The following is a 19116-nucleotide window of genomic DNA, read 5'->3' as shown; positions in this document are numbered from 1 at the left end:
GGTCCATTTTTTTAGCCCCTCCTCCCTGCTGAACTGACCAGCTGGCAAGTGAGAGACCCAGCCCCACTGATTTTGGGATACGCCGGCCAGCGTTCTGCCAAGCCCACCACAGAGTGCAAAGGGAGCTCAGCCCAGGAAGCCTCCCTGCGGTAGGTACCAGAGGAAAAGCCAACCTGCCGCATGCCCCATGACAGCAGGGCGTTAAAAGCTGTGCTCAGCCAGACAGTGGCTTCTGGAGGCTCAGAAACAGAGGCCATGGCAAGAGTCCCATCCAACCAGCACTCCTGTTGGCTCAGATCTTTGCCCCAGCTGAGGACGTGTCCCGGAACTAAATGCCCCATGGCAGCAGAGGATCTTGTGTGAAAACGGCTGAAAACGCTCGGTTGTGCATATTACCCTTAACTCTGACCCTGCGTCCCTCCATGCACCTTCCTCACTGGCCCAGAATCCCCATTCTGGCGCCACAGATATGGGCGCCCCAATGCCCCCCCATTGCACGCTGGAACTCCCCTCCTACTCACCGCACCCTCCCAACGCTCTCACATCCAGCCGGTCCCTTCTAACCTCCTTGCAGAGGAGCAAGAATCCGAGCCCGAAGTCCTTCACTAGCACAAGGGCCCAAGCTCAGGTGCAGAGCACAGCCTGACAAAGCCCTGGCTGGGATGATTTAGCTGGGGTTGGTCCTGCTTTGGGCAGGGGGCTGGACTCAGTGACCTTTTGAGGTCTTTTCCAGCCTTCCGAGTTTATGAGTCCATACCAAGCCCAAACCACAGGGCATATCAGGAGCCTGCAGAGACTGGTCAGTGAAGCAAGTTGAATGAAAAAGCGTCTCCCCAACTCTCTTGGGTCCGGCCGGTGCACTCCGACCTGGCCAACGTTGCTCTCGGTCACCCCGGCCGGCGCACGGCTCACTTTCCACAGGCAGGGATTTTGTCTCTACCTATCCGCATCTTTCTTGGCTCAGTCAATAACAACTAGACCTCAGCTCCCTGCCCCTCATCGCAGAAGAGGCTGGATTCCACCTTGGCCAGAACCTTAAAGGTATTTTCATGCCTGAAGAGGCAGTAGATGTGCAGTAGGTGTTTCCAAGTGAATACGGCGCCTGAGTCCCTGTGACTTGCTGTAAGAGATTTGCAAAGGGAAGCCAGCATGCCACGCTACGCATAGCCCATGGGCACCATCCGCTACCCACTGCTGTGGTTTCAAAACGGCGTGGCTGGCTGGCGTGTGGAAGGCACTTAGACAGTGTTAGCTTAATGTGAAAGGCCCCTTTCAGCCCCAGAGGGAGATTTCCAAGCAGGGCTGGGTCATTGGGGGTCCTCAGCTGGCCTGCCGTGAACTGCACAAGCAGTCGCTCTGCAGGAGTTAAACAAAACTGTCAGTAACCAGGAGCAGGTGCCAGCATCAGGACGTGGGTGGCCCCCCGCCAGGCACAGCTCCTGGCCCTATGAGGGCTGGTACAGTGACAGCCAGAGAGGCTGCTGGAAATCCAGCGCCGCCCTGGCTGAGCTGATAGCACCATGCGTCAGCAGCACTCTGTGACATCATGCAACACCCTGCGCAGGAAGTGGCCTCCAGTGCCACACCCCAGAGCAGGAATTGCGCCCCCCTGAACTCAGGTCCTATCAGGTGCTCAGAATGAGCTCCAAGCCCTTGGCTTCTCCCGCACTTTTTACGCCCCAGCCCTGATCCAGCTGCTGGTTGGCGATCTGGAGCAAAGAGCCCTTTGGGTGAGTGTGTTCCAGCCAGCTGTGGAGCCAGCTCCCCCGGCAGCCTGTCCCCCCGGGGCGTCTCCACCAAAACTGGGTGAATCAAAAGGAATTGCTCCCCAGTGCGTGAGAAAGGAGCCGCTGAACCAGAAAAACCAGATCTCCGCCAGGTCACTTTCCTTTAACCCTCTCATCCCCTGCTGGCTGCAATGCTGAGATGCCCCCAGCCAGTCCAGGAGGGAATGGAAACTGGTCCAGTCCCAGCCCTTGGATCTGCTTCCCAGGGCCTTGGCCGCACCAGCAAAACCAGACCAGACTTGAGAGCACCCCAGCTGGGAGCAGCTGGAACTGGAGCTGGTTTAGCCAGAGCGCAGCTGGTTCCAGCAGGGGGCGCTGTGCGGTGCCGGGCAGGAGCACAGGCTGCAGGGAGGCTCCGAGTTAGCCTCTCCCAGCAGGGGGCGCCTTGGGGCATGGGGCAGTCGGCGGCACCGCAGGGAACATCGACCAGCGTGCTAGCCGGGGAGGCACTCGCATGTCTTGCAAGGGAAGACTCCGTGCTTCAGCGCTCCCATCTGCCTGCAGCAACAGCCCTGCGAGCAGAGACTGCAGCAGGCTGGGCCCGCCCAGAGTGGGGCAATCAAGCCTCCATCATCCCCAGGGCCAGAGACGTGGCTGCGTGCCCCAGCCAGGGAACTGTAAACCAAGCTGGCTCCAGTTTCCCCATCCACCGTCACCTTCCCATGGCTGGTGGCCCGCGCGGCCCTGCAGAGGAATGCAGGCCATGCTCCACATACGCCACCTGCGTGCATGTAAGCAGAGGGCAGACGGGAAGGCAAGGCCAGGTTCCTGCTGGGGGGAGCCCGTCCCCTTCCTGTGATGCATGAACCTGGGCAAGGCCCTGACTGTCATCCGCAGGAAGCCCAGCGGCACCAACGGCTCGCCCAGCCTGTGCGGCCCTGCAGGGCTGCCCTGCTCCCTTGTTGTTGCCATAGCCCAGCTTGCTGTAAACAGAACCACCCCAGCCTGGCACATAAACAGGGGCGGGCCCAGGTGCCTGGGGATTCCTGGCTCATCCTCGACCCTGCTGTGAAAAGGGTGCTGGGGGCCTGGCCCTGGCCTTCTCCCATGCCAGCAGAGGGGTATTAGGTCACATGTGAGCCCCCATTAGACACTCCACAGTCCCCTCTAATCCCACAGCCCAGTCCCTGTAACGCCCTTCTCCCCGTGTGCTTGGCAGAGCCAGGGAGACAGTGTAGCCTGGTGGTTAGCATGGGAAACCAGCCAGCGAGACAGCGGGGTGCTGCCCTGTTCTGGCTGGAACCTCCCACACCTTTACCCGGGCTTCCCTCTCACTTACACCACTCCTGATTTACCCCAGGGCAAGTAAGTGGTGAGACTTGTATGCAGCCCCACGTCAAAGACTACTCTGGGGGTGGGCTGGAGTCCTGGGGTTCTGCATCTCACTCTACCCCGTCTGTGGACAGGTCGCTGTTCCTCTCTGTGTCCCAGTTTCCCCATCTGTAAACTGGGGGAAATGTCCCTGCTGCAGCTCCTTCCCTAGTGACTCAACCGCCGCAAAGTGCTTTGAGATCCTCGCCTTGGACGGGGCCATGAAGAACCTAGCATCACCGGCAGGGAATTCTTCCTGTCCCCTGGGGAGCTGCCCTGAAGCATCACAGTGGACTCCTCCCCTTGCAAAGATTTTCCTGCAGCGTGGCTCTTATTTCCATGCATTCTGGTAGCAGCTGGGGACTCCTCCCGAGCACTGAGCCCCATGGCGCCAGGTGCTGCACAGACCCCAACCGAGCTCAGGGCCCATTGTGCCAGGCGCTGCACACCATGCAATAGCTCTGGCCTCTGGGAATAGGTCGTGGTATAAAAAGCCTGTCTCGTTTTCATGCTGAACACTTCTACTGAAGCCCTCAAGCTCCAGTGTCTATAACCCCACACCTGCAACCTGGGAAATAAAACCCAAAGTATTAATTTCTTAACTCTTATTATTTATTTGTATTACAGTAACACCTGGCCACCCCATTCACAGACCAGGACCCCACTGTGCCAGGGGCTGTACATTATTATTTAAGTGCCTTACAGTAGTGCATATGCATCCCAGTCCTACACCAGGCCCCCCAGTGTGCCAGGTGCTGTACATTGTTATTTAAGTGTATTACGGCACTGCATATCTATCCCAAACCGACACCCAGTCCCCACTGACCATTACCAGTTAGATGTAATAGGGTAGCTCCCGGCTCCCTGTCATACCCCATGGCCTGGTGCTGGACAAACCCCGAATAGAGAGACTTTCCTTGCCCAACAGAGCGTCCCAGACAGCTGGGTTACTTCCGACCCGCTGCGAGTGCTGCCCACGGTCCCCAGCCCTGCCCTGTCTTCTCCAGCTGAAAGAGAGCAATAAATAACCCATTGCATTATAACCCTGTCGCTTCACTCCCACCCAGCCGGAGGCACCAGGTGATCGCGAGCACTTTATGGGGGTGTCTGCACGTCTCACTGCACTGGGCTCGGACGCAGGCATGAGCCCCAGCTGCGCTTCCATCCACTCCCACATCAGCAACTTGGGGCAGCGAGCACCCAGGACGTGGGTCAGAGCTGAAGTCCTGCTGAGACCAGGGGTCCACCCTGCTATCCTGCAGCGTGGACACGGCTCTAGCTAGGAGTCAGAGCGAGAAGGTCCGTGCAGGGCAGTGTGGACACGTTAGCATGGCTCTGAGACACGGCCCAGCTGGGGAAGCCGAAGTTTACAAGGCAGTGTGGATGCTCCAGCACAGACCTGGAAATGCCAAGTCCCGGGTCTCCCACTGCTGCGGCCGGGCTAGGTCCTGCACAGCCCCTGAACGTGGATGGATTCTCCCACGCCCTTCCCGAGGTGCTGGGCACTGTTCCCTATAAGCTAAGCACTTGGGCCACCATCCAGGAGAGATTCAGGTGCTGCCCAGCTGATTAGCAGAGTGCCCACAGCCAGCAGCCTGTGTTTCCATGGGTGGTGCACATCTGTACATGCCTCGGTGCACAGAACAACAATTATTCCACCCATGGATATTAAAAATTAAAGGGAACACCAGTGCCAAGTGGCTGGGCAGAGCACTGGGGGCTTAGATGCAGGTAGGGGATGAGGTTGGATAGAGACCAAAACGTCCAGGGGTCAAAATATTGGGGGGAGGGATAGCTCAGTGGTTGGAGCATTGGCCTGCTAAACTCACAGTTGTGAGCTCAATCCTCGAGGAGGCCATTTAGGGATTGGGGCAAATAGATGCCAGGGATGGTGCTTAGTCCTGCCAAGAGGGCAGGGGACTGGACTGGATGACCTCCCCAGGTCCTTTCCAGCTCTAGGAGATGTGTATCTCCAATTATCTCTAAATCACCAGGTGCTTCCATCCCTGTGCCAGGCAGCATGTGGGGGGGACCAGAATTCCAGAGAGGTCAGTGGGTGATACTGCTTCTCCTGCTGCCCCTGTGCTTGGGGGCTGCTTTAAATGCCTGCTCCTGGAGACCCCTGTGGGCACAAGGCCTGGGCATCCGCAGGGGCCACCTGCACAAGTGACTGCATCGGGCTTCCGTGGGCTGTGGACAGATCCACAACAATTTGCTCAATGGCAACAGGCATCAGCTGAACCAGCTGCCCACCCCAGCAGGTCCCCATGGGCTGAGAAGCACATGGAGGAGCCAGGGCAGGGAACAGCTGCCACCCTGTCCAGTCTGGCACCTGTGGGCAGCTCCCGGGCTGGGCCTGGCAGTCCAGTGGGGGCAGCTAGAGCAGCAGAAGGCCGGAAGTCTCCTCACCCCACCCCTCTCCATTCTCGGGACCCCAGGCTGGGAGGTCGCCAGAGGGAGCGGGACTTGCCCCGTTGCACCCACGTCTGGGAGCAGCTGCGCTGTGTGTGCTCCATGCACGGCCCAGGACTGTACGTGCATGTAACAGCACAAGGGTGTGGGCTTGCAAGCAGGTGTGCACGCACACCAGTGTGAGCGCACACCCAGCCGTGCTCACGCACGTGTGCCTGCGTGAATACACAGGCCACACGCTGGCACAGCTGGATGACTACACAAGTCCACAAGTGTGCGCAGCTGCTTGCATACCTCTGCGTACAAAGTCCGTGCACGTGCAAATCCACACGGGTGCAGCCGAGTGCACCCAGCAGAGACCCAGCAGCCAGGTGTGTCCAGGTTGTGCCATGCAGGTGTGCAAGCAGCACGTGCACGAGAACAGCTGTGCTAATGGACATGCGAGAAGACACTGACGTGAACTGGTGTGAATCTGTGCTCTGTGTGCGTGCAGATTACCCAGAGAGATGCAAATACCACACCACTGGCCCAGCCAGACTGGCGTAAGCTCAGACACTGCATCTGCCTCGCCCCACCCTGCCCCTGCCACTGACGACTAGGACACGGTCAACGGCGCACAGCCGCGGGGCCCTCAAACCCTGGCTCTGCCCTGGCCCGGGGCAGCAGGCGCACAGAGTGGGGTCCAGAGAACAGGGGGATAGGAGGAGGGAACAGGAACAATCACTGTCCACTCACCAAGGGCCGGCCCACCCTGGGGATGTACAGAAGCCCAGCTGTGGCTCTGCGGGGTGAGAAATCTGCTCTGCCGAACGGCCTAACCCCCAGCCCCAGGTCAGTGGAAGGAGTGAGCTGTCCACCCCCAGGGCCACTGTGGGGAGCCTTGTGCTGTGAAGCTTCAAATGGAGCCAAACCCAGAGCGCTGGGAGCTCTCAGCCTCCCAGATCCCACCAGGGAGAGCTCAGGGCCGGCTCCGGCACAGCAGGCGGGTGGTGGAGGTGGCGCCCAGCTCCCCCCAGACCAGCCTCCTGCAGCAGAGGGCAAAGCACAGCTGCTCCAGCCCTGCCAGTAGGGGGCGCTCCTGGCTAGGCCAGTCTCAGCTCCCCCAGCAGGGGGCGCCAGGGGGCAAGAAGTGAGGCAGGAGCACCGGTTGCAGGGGGTGCTCCAGGTGGGAGTACACGATTCTGTATCTCTCCGACCTGCCGAGGGTTTGCAGAGAACACGGCCAGGAGCCCTCCCAGCAGGAGGTGCTGCTCTGGGGTCTGGTTCCTCGGGGATCCAGCCTCCCAGGGCTCCTCCACGCTAGGTTCCCCCTCCAAATGGCTGGTCCCTTTCATAGCCGAGGGGCAGCAGGAACAATGAGACCCCAGGCCCTTGATTAACATCAACCTGGGGCTTAAAGGGAACTATCAGCCCCCCATTGTTCTGGGCCCCCAGCACCAGCTGGGACCTCCCCTCTGCCTCTCACACAGCAAGAGCACGTACCCCGCCTCAGTCCCCCAGCGCCCCTCCCCAGCCAGCAGGGCTGCCAGCCCCTTCCCTATGCGTGCGCCACTGCTCCGTTCCCAGCCTCCATCTGTGCTCTGCAGGGCCACCCGGAGCGGGCAGTCAGGAAGCCTGGGTTCTATTCCCGCTGCTCCTGCCCCACCCGTGCCTCAGTTTCCCCTACGTAAGCCAAGGCTGATGCTGTTCTGTGACATACCATTAATTCCCCCCTCCCCAAGAACCTGCCCAGGAGGGATCTGGAGAAGGGTGGGGGCACAGCATCCAGCGATCGCCCCCAAAGGACACAGAACCCCTGGGAGCTGGACCGGCTCTGCAGCTCACCCGCCAATGCACTGATCCTCCTCGGGCACACCGACTGGGGCTCCCTGCTCTGCCTCTGCCTCTGCCTCTGCCTCTGCGTGCGTGTGTGTGTGTGTGTGTGTGTGTGTGTGTGTGTGTGTGTGTGTGTGTGTGTGTGTGTGTGTGTGTGTGTGTGAGAGAGAGAGAGAGAGAGAGAGAGAGAGAGAGAGAGAGAGGGGCTCCATTATGCACCGGATCTCACAGGTCCTGCCACCAGGCAGCTCCAACACCTGCTTCTTGGATGGTGCCCGTCTCCTCGGGGCGTGGGACCTACCCACAGGTCACCCAGCGTACGCTCTCCCCAGCCCCCCAGCTAGCGCTCCAGGAAAACAAGCCTGCCAAGCTGCCAGCAGGAGGGCGTAAGGGTGAGTCACACGCAGCTCACCCCTCCTTCCCGCCTGCTGGCGCAGCCATGCAAACGGGGCCACCAAAGGCCACCAGCCTCCCCATGTGCTCAGCCGTGCCTGTAACCCACACACCTGAGTGTGGGTCGCTGGCCCATGGGGAGGAAGGAGGAGTCTCCTCGACAGCCTTAGCTGAGAGCTGCCTTTTAGCGCCAAACGTAGTGGCTCCTGCCCTAAGCTCCAGAGGTCCCAGGTTCCAGTCTGCCTGTGAGCAGGTCCACTGGCATCTGCTCCTTAGAGGAACCCCTGAGGATCTGGGGGGTTATTTCACAAGCACCTCAGATCCACTGCACAGCAGCTGAACGTATGGCTTCTCCGCCTGCTTGCCCCATAAGCCACCAGCCGCCGGGCCCGAGGAGCCAGCCCAACCACACAGAAGGGCTAGGTGCAGTGGGCCCGGCAGCCTACCTGTGGCACATGCCCTGATGGGCACCACTCCTGGCGTGCTCTACACATGGCCGAGTAGTGCTGCTGTTCCCCCAGTGATGCTGCAACACGCCCTCCCAGCTGCAAGGCAGGGAACCAGCAGCGTTAAAGCCCTAATGCTGCTTGCGCAAAGAGGAGCCTCCCCTGCTGCGCCGGGGCTGGGCTTGGTGCTTGCGAGGCACAGAGCCAGGATTCGGTCCCAGCTCTGGCAGGGTGTAAATGGGCCTGGGGGGCCCCTGGAGCTGTCTAGAGCCTCTGTGATGTGGCACCTGTGCGTTTCCTCACTGCTCCCCTAGTGGGGGCAGGCCCAGCCCCTGCCATGCAGCTGGGCTGGGATTAGGGATGCCGGATGTCCAGGACAGTCCCGAATTTCCATGAAAAATCCCACGTCCCGCATTTATGCAAAACTGTCTGCGGCCACAGAACTTGTGGTGGAAATTCCCAGCCCCGGCCGGGGTTCCCACAGCTGCAGCTGCCAGTGAGGCTTCGTGCCCAGCCAGATCCCAGCCACGGGAACCCCACCCAGGTGAGGAGACAGGGGACCCTGGCAGTCCTGCAGCTGGGAGACGTCTGGGTGCAGAGCCCCGCAGCAGCGGGTACCCCAGCCAACGGGTGGCTGGGGGGATGGGAGGAGCAGCCTGGGGTTTGGGGTGCCCCAGCCTAGCGGCAGCCTCCCAACCACAAGGCTGCTGGGGTCCCCTCACCTCCCCAGCCGGGGTCCCACAGCTGGGACTGCCTGTGCCACAAATCCTCCCCAAAAAGCTGGCAGCCCTAGCTGGGAGTGGGCCAGTGCCCAAGGAACAAGGGTAAATCAAACGAAAGGAGCCTCGAATTCCAGAGTGCTTGTAACGCTGGTGCCCACAGGGCTGCAATCACGTTAACTGGCCAAACGACGGCGGCAGCTTGTCCAACCCGCAGAGCCAGGGCCGGTCCCCCGCCCCCACTTCCCCAGGGACCTCGGCAATGTCAGGGAATGGACGGCACCGCAGCTGCCCCCAGGCGGCAGAAGAGGAACGAAGGCCAAAGGGGTGATGTGCCGCTGGGGTAACCCACCCACCGAGGGATGGGAGTCGCTGGCCCGTGTAGCAGCACCTCGCCCCTTACGGAGAGAAAGTCTGAGTCTCCCCCCCAGCCTTAGCTGAGCGCCAGCAGGCTTCAGCTCTAACTGCAGCAGCTCCTGCACTAACCTCACCGGGGTGCAGGTTCAAGCCTACCGGTGGGCAGTTCCACTGGCATCTGCTCCTCAGAGGAATCCCTGGGGGGTTTGGTTCACATCCACAAGCACCTTAGTCCTGCTAGCGCAGGACAAGGGGCAGCCTGCCAAGATGCTGCTGAGCCCGGCGCAATGCAGAGGGGGCAGAGCGGCTGAAAGCAGGGGCAGCTGCCTGAAACCAGATGCACCGCCACCCCCAGATACCCTCCACATCACAGCCCCACCCTCAGGGGTCTTTCACACCCCACACCCAATGCCTTCACACCCCACTGCCCTAAGCACCTCCATTCACTCCGCCTCACACCAGGTCTCTCTGCCACAGCTTTCCAGGAAGAGCAGACGGTTAGATGACAGGTAGTGAGTAGGGGCCAGGGCCAGGCTAACTAAGAGACAGCTGCAAGGCAGGCAGCCCATGCATGTCACTGCAGCTAGTGGCGGGCTGTCCGGCGGATGGATGGACAACTGGGGAACAGGACTCTGGGGGCTTTCTGCCCTTGGGAAGTCTTGTTCCCCACTCCGTGACTCAGTTTCCCCAGCGGGGGGTACCGCTAAGAACCCAGCTAGCAGGTGAGTGAGGGGATGGATTCTGGGCTCCCAAGCTGGCCAGGGCTCCTTCTGTTTCACCCCTGAGGCCAACACCCAAAGCTCAGACATAAGCAGCCCCCAGCTGCTGCAGTGCCAGTGGCAGAGAGCTGTTGGGCCCTTCCTGCCTTTCGCAACCCAGCCGGCACATCCCAGCCCTAGTCCTGCCTGGCACGTCCCTCCCAGCTCGTTATCCCATAAAGCAAAGTGCAGCCGCAGCCGCAGCCGCAGCCTAAGCCAGGAAACACACCCAGCCAACCAGAAGAACAGCCGCCGCTCGCTCCCACCAGCAGCCTGCTCCTCCCCAGCTCTGTGCCCAGGCAGGCAAACCGCCCGGTCAAACCCAGCCTCCCACTCTGAAGGGACCAGGAGTCAACTGATTGGTGGCCTCGGTGGGGCCAGCCCTTGCTGCAGTGGGCTGTGTCTTTCCAACCAGCGCCGCGGACAGGGTAGTCGCAGAGGGACATCCCCAGTCCCCGCAGCTCCTGGGGAGGCGGGAGGACAGTGCACACTTGCATTGCTCCTCCACTAGCAACGGGGCAGAACCGCAGGCGTGTCCAGCCGAGGCAGCCTCTGTCCAGCAGGGCAGCTCCAATGGAAGGAGGAACAACTGTCCTCAGCGTCCCCGGGAAGTTGAGCGCTTGGGCAGCCGCCCGGGAGCCATTCAGGTGCCACCCAGCGGATTAGCAGAGCGCCTCCAGCCGGCGGCGTGTGTGTCTATGGGTGGGGCACATCCCCACCTGCCTCGGTGCACGTAAAACGTGGAAAAACGAGAAGGCTGCGCTCCACCCAGCCGAGCGCAGGTCAAGACACGGATGTAATTGCTGGGATGAAAAGTGAGGCCCAGCCTAAAGAGTTTGCTCACCCCTGTACTAGCTGTTAGCTCTGCAGATCACCCCTGTGGCTGGGCTAATCGCATGGAAAGAGCTCCATGTGCCCCCCGTGACCCCCTGCTGCCCAGGTTCTCTCTGACCAATAGGCTCCTTCCCACTGATCACTGTCAGCCGGGGGGCTTGCGTGGCTGCTCAGGATAAATTTAAATGCCACCCAGGTGATTAGCAGAGAGGTTGCGTGTTTCTGCGGGTGGTACGCATACCACAGCGCATGGAAAAAATTATTCCACGTGTGAATGGAAAAGATAAAAGGCAACTTTGCTTATGCTCAATGGTGCCTAGAATGGCCCCCCAACATTAAGGTCATCACCGTGCGACAGACAGCCCGAGCTGGTGAGGAAATCTGTCCCGAGACTGACTTGGGATGGCGAAAGAGACAAGCTCCGTAGAGGAACAAAGAGCAGCTCTGTGTGGTTTGACAGCTCGTCTCTCTCTCGCTGACAGCTCAATAACAGGTTTTCCCTCCCACTCCTTGTCTCGCTATCATCCCAGGAGCAACACGGCCTGTAACGTGTCACAGGCAGGCGTGAGACGGGGCAGGCCAGAAGACAGGAAGATCTTCACAAGCTCCGGCACTGAACGCAGCTCTGCGGCGTTGGTTCGGTGTCTGTTTGAATTCCGGTTTCTAAGTTCCTTTCCCCAGCTGTGAGCTGCCCAGAGCCCCGTCCAGCCCCCTGGCACCAGCCACCTTCACAAGGAGCCAACGAGCCCAGGGGGTTATTGGACAGTCTGCGGAAAGTTTTGGGCCCGATCCTTCCCACGACGGGTGGGGCCTCACCCCACATGCCAGGCGCCATCCCATTCTCTTGCTGGGCGTGAGTCGTGGTCGGTGAGAACGACTCTGACCCACCACTCTGAAGAACCACTTCTGAAATTCCCAGTCCATGGCAGGAGTGAGGGGCGGCTGGTTACTATTATTACTGGTGGTGTGGCAGTCGCAGCCAAAGGTTCAAGGGAGTCTGCAGGTAATGGTCCCGCTACTGTTTTCTACCCACGTGTGGAATAAATCTTAGGTGCACCCAGGGATGTGGCCATGTGCACCCCCAGGAGACCCCTAGATGTGGTCGCTTTGCTAATCAGCTGGGCGGCACCTGAATCTCTTCTGAGTAGCTGCACAAGCACCCAGCTTACAGGTAACGTATCCCGTGGGCCCTGCTGCCGTGACAGGAGCTGTGCAGACCCTGAATGAAAGCAGGCACCCCACCTGTTGTGCCAAGCAGGGCACAGCCCCTGAGCGACATGGAGGGGAGGCACCGTCAGGCTGGTACCACCCAGTGAGAGACAGTCACAGGGGCATTGAACTCATACAGGAAGTGCCCAAGGCAGACTTGAAGTGGCCAGCCTTAATAGCGACTGGCCCTGTGGCCGTACCAGACAGCCCTGCCCCTGGCAAGCTCATGGGCTTGGCAGACAAAACACACGGGGGGTGAGCAGGAAGAATTATTGTCCCATTCTACAGATGGGGAAATTGAGGCATGGGGCTGGGGCTTGAACCCAGGTTGGCTGACACACACGACGGAGCCTTACACACAAGCCCCTCCTCCTTCTCTTTCCAGCCCGTGTCCATCAGTCAGGTGCTGGACTCAGGAGTAGGAAGTGCTGGGCACTTAGGACCATATGTCCCCAAGTTTACGAACACAGCCTGCTGGGCCCCCGGGGGAAGGGAACACAACGGGCAGGGTCGCCACACAGAGCGGCCACCCCGGAGCGAGCCAGACCGGCAGAGAACCCCCCGAGCAACCCCGGCAGCAGCCTGGGCCCCCAGCGCTGTCCCTGCAGGCTTCAGACAAAGGCTGGGGATGGCTCAGCCTGCCCTCAAGAGGGGCGTCCTGTGGAGGCTGGTGCCTGCTGGCGTGCTGTGCTGCCAGGCAGGAGGGTTGAGAAGTTGGGACTACAGGCTGGGCTCTCGCCTGGCAGAGAAAATGCCCAGCTATACCGGAGACCCCCTGAGCCCCTGGTCTCCCTTCTGCTCATCTCTGCAGCAGCGCTGGGGGCTGCCTCAGCTGGGCCAGACCCATTGCCCATCCCACACACCCCCTGCATGCAACCAGCCCCAGGACGCCAGCAGCCTGCGGGTCTCCCAGCAGACAGATTTCCCCTGGGGAGGACCAGGTATCCTGGTGCACTGGCCCTCCCCAGCTCCTTCTCAGGACCAGCTGAGCTGCCCAAGGGATGCAGGCCCAGCACTGGGATAGCACAGCGAGAAATGAGCAGCCCCGGTGGCTGGGGCCTGGGGCTGAGCGGTTTGGGCTCCTGCCTGTTCTCCGGCCTCATGGGTCAAGTTAGGTCGAGTTTGTGCAAAGGGACTTCACAGTTCCTACTGCCCTGGGGATGCCACTGAATCACGCCAGCTTCCTGCATCCCAGGGAGCCGCTGGAGGTTTCAGGACCTGGGTCTCCCTGTTACCCGCAGCTGGGGAAATGGGATCCAAATCCCCCTCTGGTTCACACCGCCTCTACCCCAGACCTCAGCGAACCCTGTGGGAGGAAAGGGGGAGCAGCCGCCCCCCTGAGTCCACAGGGCAGAATCCCAGCCCCACTCTAAGCTCTCAAGGCTGGAAGGGCCCATGCTGCCCATCGGCCCTGAGCCTACCTGTCCGGAACCGGAGACTCTCCCACCCCCCACCCATCACGCTGAGTGGCTCCGCTGACAGATGCCCCATCTGGATGTAAAGGTTCCAGCAGGCAGAGGCAGCAGCCAGGGCAGCTGTTGGCTCCTTCCCACCCACGAGACCACACGCGCCTTCAATTCGCCTGAATCTTGCCAAGCCCCCAACCTCCTCCGCCCCTGAGAGAGGGAGCGACGAGTCAGCCGCAGTACAGGAGCCAGAGAGGGCAGAGCTGTGCAGGGCTGGAGCCCAGGCAGGACACCACATCTGACATCAGGTTGAGCCAGCCAAGGGAGAAGTCTGAGCCAAGGGTCTCACTTCCCCAGCAGGAACCTTGTTGCCATCGCTTCAGACAGACCAAGGCCTGGTGAAGTCATGGTGATCATCTAGGTCTGGCGACCTCCTGGTTAGCCCAGGCCAGGGATCTGCTTCCAGAATAACCCCTAAAGCAGATCCGCCCGAGAAACGTCTGCTCTCACCCAAGGGATGACACACAGGGATGGAGGTAGGTGCAGCAGGAGGAGCTAAGTATCTTTATACCACAAATCTTGTTGAACTCCTCCCTGCCTTACATCAGGGCCTTGCACAGAAACCCAGCGAGAAACGGTCCCTGCCCCAACAGCGTAATCAGCCAAAAAGCAAGAGGGGAAACTGAGTCACAGGGCCAGAATGGCACCTGCCCATGTTTTGTGGCAGAGCCAATAGCAGAATTCAGGTCTCCTGACTCACAGGATGGTTCCTTTGCCACTTGACCAATGGCAGGATGGTCCAACAATCTCACTCCTGCTACTGAATCCCTCCCAGAGCTGCAGCCCTGCCACGGGGCACCAGCAAGGTCTGAACAAGGACCTTCAACAAAGGGCCCAACAACTGCCAATAAAGGAGCAACTTCAAAAGCAAGCAGCAACAAAAGTAGGTTGTTATCCTCTGATGCCATAGCCCCCGGGGAGGGGAGCAACACTCCCTGCTGGCGCATGTCGGTCAGGGGAGCTAGAGCGTGAGCCCGGCCTTGGTACCAGTGGGGGAAGATCTGGCCCCAGGACAATTCCCAGGGGGGTGCAGAGCATTGGAAGGAAATAGTGAGAGAGCCCATGGTTAGTGCTGCTGCTGCTGAAGAGCATTGTGGTGTGACACGGTGGTGTCTATCCCACCGCACGTGCTCCCGAGCACCCGTCCGCCTGCACTTCCACGGCTAATCGGCTGGCTCCATAGGCGTGTGCGCCCGCAGCCCCCCCCCACACACAATCCCAGTGACCGCTGACTCCCAGCCGGGCGTTGTGTCTGACTCCTTCAGCACTTGCAAACTAAGGCTCCAAACTCTCACCAGAATCAACCAAGGAATCCCCTTGGAAACTGGGGAGATCCCCTGGGGCTGACGGGGCTGACACCCCTTCCCTGCGTGCACAGACGCCTGCCACCTCTCTCGTGCACACAGACCCTCCTCTCCACACACACACACACAGAGAGTTAATAGCAAGATCCATGTGGCTCCTCACCAGGCACAGAGTATTAAACACCTCTGAGCCCTCTGGCTGCCGAGCACCGATTAGGGATCAGGGCTTGGCAAGGAGACGCCTGGCTTCCCCTGTTGCGTGTGATTAGAGCTTGGATGTGCCCAGACACATACAATAGGCAGAGAAACCAAGAGACCGGGAACAAGGGAGGGGAAGACAATGAGTTCTGGAGCCACCCCCCCCGCCCGAGAGTCACAAACACCAAGAAAGACAAGCCGTGTCAGGGAATCCTGGAGCTGGAAGGAGATTATAACCAGGGCCATCTCCCTCCCGCCAGCTTCCCTCAGCCACTGGCAGGACCAGGGCTCCCTCTAACGTCTTCCAATCCTGGGTGGAATAAATTTTGTGACGTGCACCAAGGCCCATGCAGATGTGCACCACCCGTAGAAATACAGGCTGCCAGCTCTGGGTGTTCTGCCCATCAGCCGGGCAGCACTTGACTCTCTCCTGGGGGGTGGCTCGAGCGCTCAGCTTACAGGGATCCGTGGCCAAGCCCTCCGGGGAGAGCTGAGCTGCGATGCTCAAAGCCAGATCCAAACCAGCTCCTGGGAGGACCCAACACATGGAGCTGTATTGGGGTTGCAAAGCATCTCCCATGCCAGTGCTGGTGGCTAGTGTCCAGCCGGCCTGGTCTGGGTTTCAGAGCCTTCCTTCCCAGAAGAGAGTCGGGCAAAGGGAGCAAATGGCACATTCTGCCCCCAGTCTAATTGGTTTTAACCCCCACCCCGACACCCTTGAGAGGGAACAAAAGACTCCCAGGATGGGAGGTTTACCAGCGTTCCTGCTCACTTTTTCCCTCTATCGGCAGAATAAATTTTGTTATGTGCACCGAGGCCTGGGCAGACGTGCACCTCCAGTAGAAACACACACTGCCACCTCTCTCCTACGCAGTCACCCAAGCGCTCCGCTTGCAGGGAGTGCTGGCTCAAACTATGCAATGCAGGGACTAGCATGGGAGAAGCAGGAAGTGAAACTGACTCGGAAAGCCTCTGTTCCCATGGGGGGAAAGATACAAAGAAAAACAAAGTGGAGAACACATGATTCACCCTGTGCTTTCAGTTTTCAGCAGCTCAGGAGAGGAGAACAGGGCAAGGGTAAGAATGCTGATAAAATCATAAGACAGGTAAGTCTGGAAGGGGCCTGGCAGGTCATCTCATTCACCTGCCATGCTGAGACTGGGTGAAGTCAACCTCCAATAGCCCGGTCCGCACCTAAACTCAGCATCCAAACCGCCAGATATGAACGGAGAGGATTGGGCCCATCTCGAAATGAAAACAAGCCCCGTCTCTCGGACATAGCCTGCAAGAGGCTGTGCCCCTTTGAACTGCAGAACTGCCTCTCCTGCGTGGAAACCTGTAAACTGAAAAATGTGCCCTAGCGAAACAGACCAGGCAAATACCTCCAATGTTTTTCAGCTGATGAATGGAGGAAACCGGAAGCCTTCCTCTACAATTAATACATCATCCTCATCTTCATTATTAGGAGTAGGTATTGATTAGCACGGAAGCAGTGGGTGTCAACTAAACATACAAATTAGGCCTTTACTCTCTGGGGCTGGGAGTCCCTGACGGACGGCTGCAGCTAGAGGCAGCTCAGCAGCCTATGGTCATGACCCCAGGCCCTGCCTACTTTATCCCCTGTCAGGTTGGGGTTGGCTGTTCTTTTGGCTGCAGAGTAACCCTCTGCACTGCTGGGCCCCGTGCACAGGGCTGACACCTTCTTTAACAAGAGCCTGGTCACCAGAGACACACCCTGCCAACGTGCCAACTAAGCGTCAAATCACCAGCCACTAGGCTGGCTCTGCAAACAAGAGGCAGCTGAGTCCATCACATGGCAGCGTCAAGGGTCTGCCCCGAGCGTACGCAATCTCTGCCTCCCTCACTCACCTCAGCTAGCCCCTCCAACACACGCCCCTGCCCATGCCCCCTGCCCCAGCTGCTCTCATGGGCTGCCCTGTTCTGCCCTCACAGATCCCAGGGCCCAGCTTGGGCAAGCCCATGCTCGGGGCAGAGCTAAGCCCGACTCAAGCTGCCCGATAGGCCCCAGGCCACGTGTCCTTGTTCACATCCGTGCAAAGGGGGTGTCTCATGCTACCCTGTGAACCTGGGATACCCGCGAGGCTCTGTTCTGAACGCCCACCCGGGCACGTGCAAAGGAGGCCTGGCTCCATTCCCAGGCCAGAGCCTCTGCTGGCACAAGGCAGAGTCACCCTCCCAGCTGCAGTAGAGCTATGGGGACAGACAGCGGCCGAGCTTCTGGCCCGTTCCCTGCACGGAGAACGGAAACGACAGGGCTGCTCCCTCGGGCTCAGAATTTCCCCACCTGAACTGCCATGGGAGACAGAGACCTCCATGGGCAGCCAGTGACCCACCGGCTCGGGGAAGCAGAGCCCCAACCAGCCTCGGCCCTGCCAGAGAGCAGAGCCACCCCCACCCCAGCTGCCAGCCCCCTAAGCTAGTCCCAGCCCCAGCCCCAGCCCTCTTCCCTGAAGAGGGGCAGCCAGCCAGCCCGGGCTGGGGCCCGGGGCGGGGGCAAGGCGGAGGGGCCCTTCCCAGCACAGTGGGGGTGGTTTGGAGAGCCATAGGCTCTCCCAGCCAACAACACACCCCGCCCCGCAGACCCCCAGCAGGCTGGGCGCCATTGTGCCGGGTACGCTGCGGACTCAGAGCACCCGCTCACCTGCCTGGTCCTGCCCAGCCCGTTTGTTATGATACTGCCGGGCCCTGAGTCATGCCTGGGTCGGAGCCACCACCAAAGGGCTGAAGCCTGAGTCAGCAGCTCAGCTGACAGGGGCAGGGCAGGGAAGGGGGCAGCGTTTGTCGAGTCACAGTGGGAATTCTTGGGGGGGGGTCAGGGGGACAGCACACAGCACTGGGGGGCTGGGCCAGGGAGCAGCTTCCCCGAGGGGTCCGATCTCTGGGGTCACCCCCCGCCCCCATCGGAACGCAGTGCCGAGGATCACAGAGGGAAGGTGCTGTCAGCAAGGGACCAGCTTTCTTATTCCCTGGCAACCCCTTTGGTCCCTGCCCCACCCCTGGATCCAGCCACCCATGAGCCCCATGGGGAGACCAAGCAGCCACGGACCTACAGCAAACAGCCTGGCAAGGCACCCCCTTTGCTGGGGCTGGACCCCATGTTCCAGGGGGAGAGGCGGGGATCAGAACCTGGACCCAGCCAGACAAAAGGCACCCACCGGCTGCTTTCACACTGCCGGGAGGAGTGGGGGGTAGAGCTGGTGATCAGCTGGGGGGCTGCAGTGGGGTGAGGGGTTGGTAAAGGGAAGAGGGGAATCTCCACGCCGGGGGGGTCCCCAGACAGGGGGGAGGAGGGACTCTCCACTTGGGGGGCACCCCCATACGGGGGGGAGGGGGGACTCTCCACGCGGGGGGGAGGGGGGACGCTGGACAATGTTTGCAAACACCTGCCACGCGAGGGGCCCGATCCTGCCCACGCGAGGGGCTCGCTGCCCTGGGTGTCCAGCCGGCTCGGGAGGCACTGCCGGGGCGGGGGGATCGGGACCCGCGGGGAGGCCCCACGCAGGGGGCCGGGGCCGGGACTCACCATAGGCTGCGAAGCAGAGGAGCAGGAGCAGGACGCGCCACGCCGCGGCCGGGGGGAGGGAGCCGCTCATGGCGCCGTGGGCCGGACACGCGTGGGGAGCTTCCTGCGGATCCCCGGGGCCGGGCCTCGTGCGCTCAGGGCCCGCTGGCTCCTGCCCGGCCGCCGCTGCGCTGCGCTGCGCTGCGGCTCCCCAAGCTGCGAGCCCAGCACCGCGGGCCGGCCGGGCGTGGGGGGGGAACCTGTCTGGCAGGTCGGAACAGGTGCTTCTCCGGGGGGCGTGGCCTCGGCCCGGGCCCGCCCCCGCCCCGCTTGGCTGGGCAGAGCGCGGATCGGGCCCCGAGGCGGTTGGGGGGGCGGGATCGGGGCCCGGGGTCTGCCAGGCGGAGGGGCGAGGCCAGCGAGGGGAGGGAGCCCTGGTGCCCCAGGGTCTCTGCCCTGAGCTAATCGCCCCCTCAGAGGCCTTTCCACAGGAGTGGCACCATTTTACAGATGGGAAGAATGAGGCACAGGCCAGTGGGGACCTGCTCCATGGCCCCCAGCAGCGGAAGCAGGAGAAAGGTCTG

The 19116-nt window shown here is 60.8% G+C and overlaps 1 protein-coding gene across 1 annotated transcript in view; it reads right to left on the bottom strand.

Annotated features, from left to right (window-relative positions):
• The window catches only part of NECTIN4 (nectin cell adhesion molecule 4), a 40802-nt gene extending 22055 nt beyond the window's left edge, over positions 1 to 18747 (bottom strand). Inside the window, exon 1 of the mRNA XM_074980699.1 lies at positions 18554 to 18747. Coding sequence (XP_074836800.1) covers positions 18554 to 18623 — 70 coding nt within the window. The 5' untranslated portion in view covers positions 18624 to 18747. The remainder of the gene's footprint in view (positions 1 to 18553) is intronic.
• Between the last annotated feature and the right edge of the window lie 369 nt (positions 18748 to 19116).

This window comes from Carettochelys insculpta, chromosome 30 (assembly GCF_033958435.1).
Source record: "Carettochelys insculpta isolate YL-2023 chromosome 30, ASM3395843v1, whole genome shotgun sequence".
Classification (NCBI taxonomy): Eukaryota; Metazoa; Chordata; order Testudines; family Carettochelyidae; genus Carettochelys; species Carettochelys insculpta.
The sequence above is the reverse complement of the archived record's forward strand: the minus strand, read 5'-3'. Positions and strand labels throughout refer to the sequence as shown.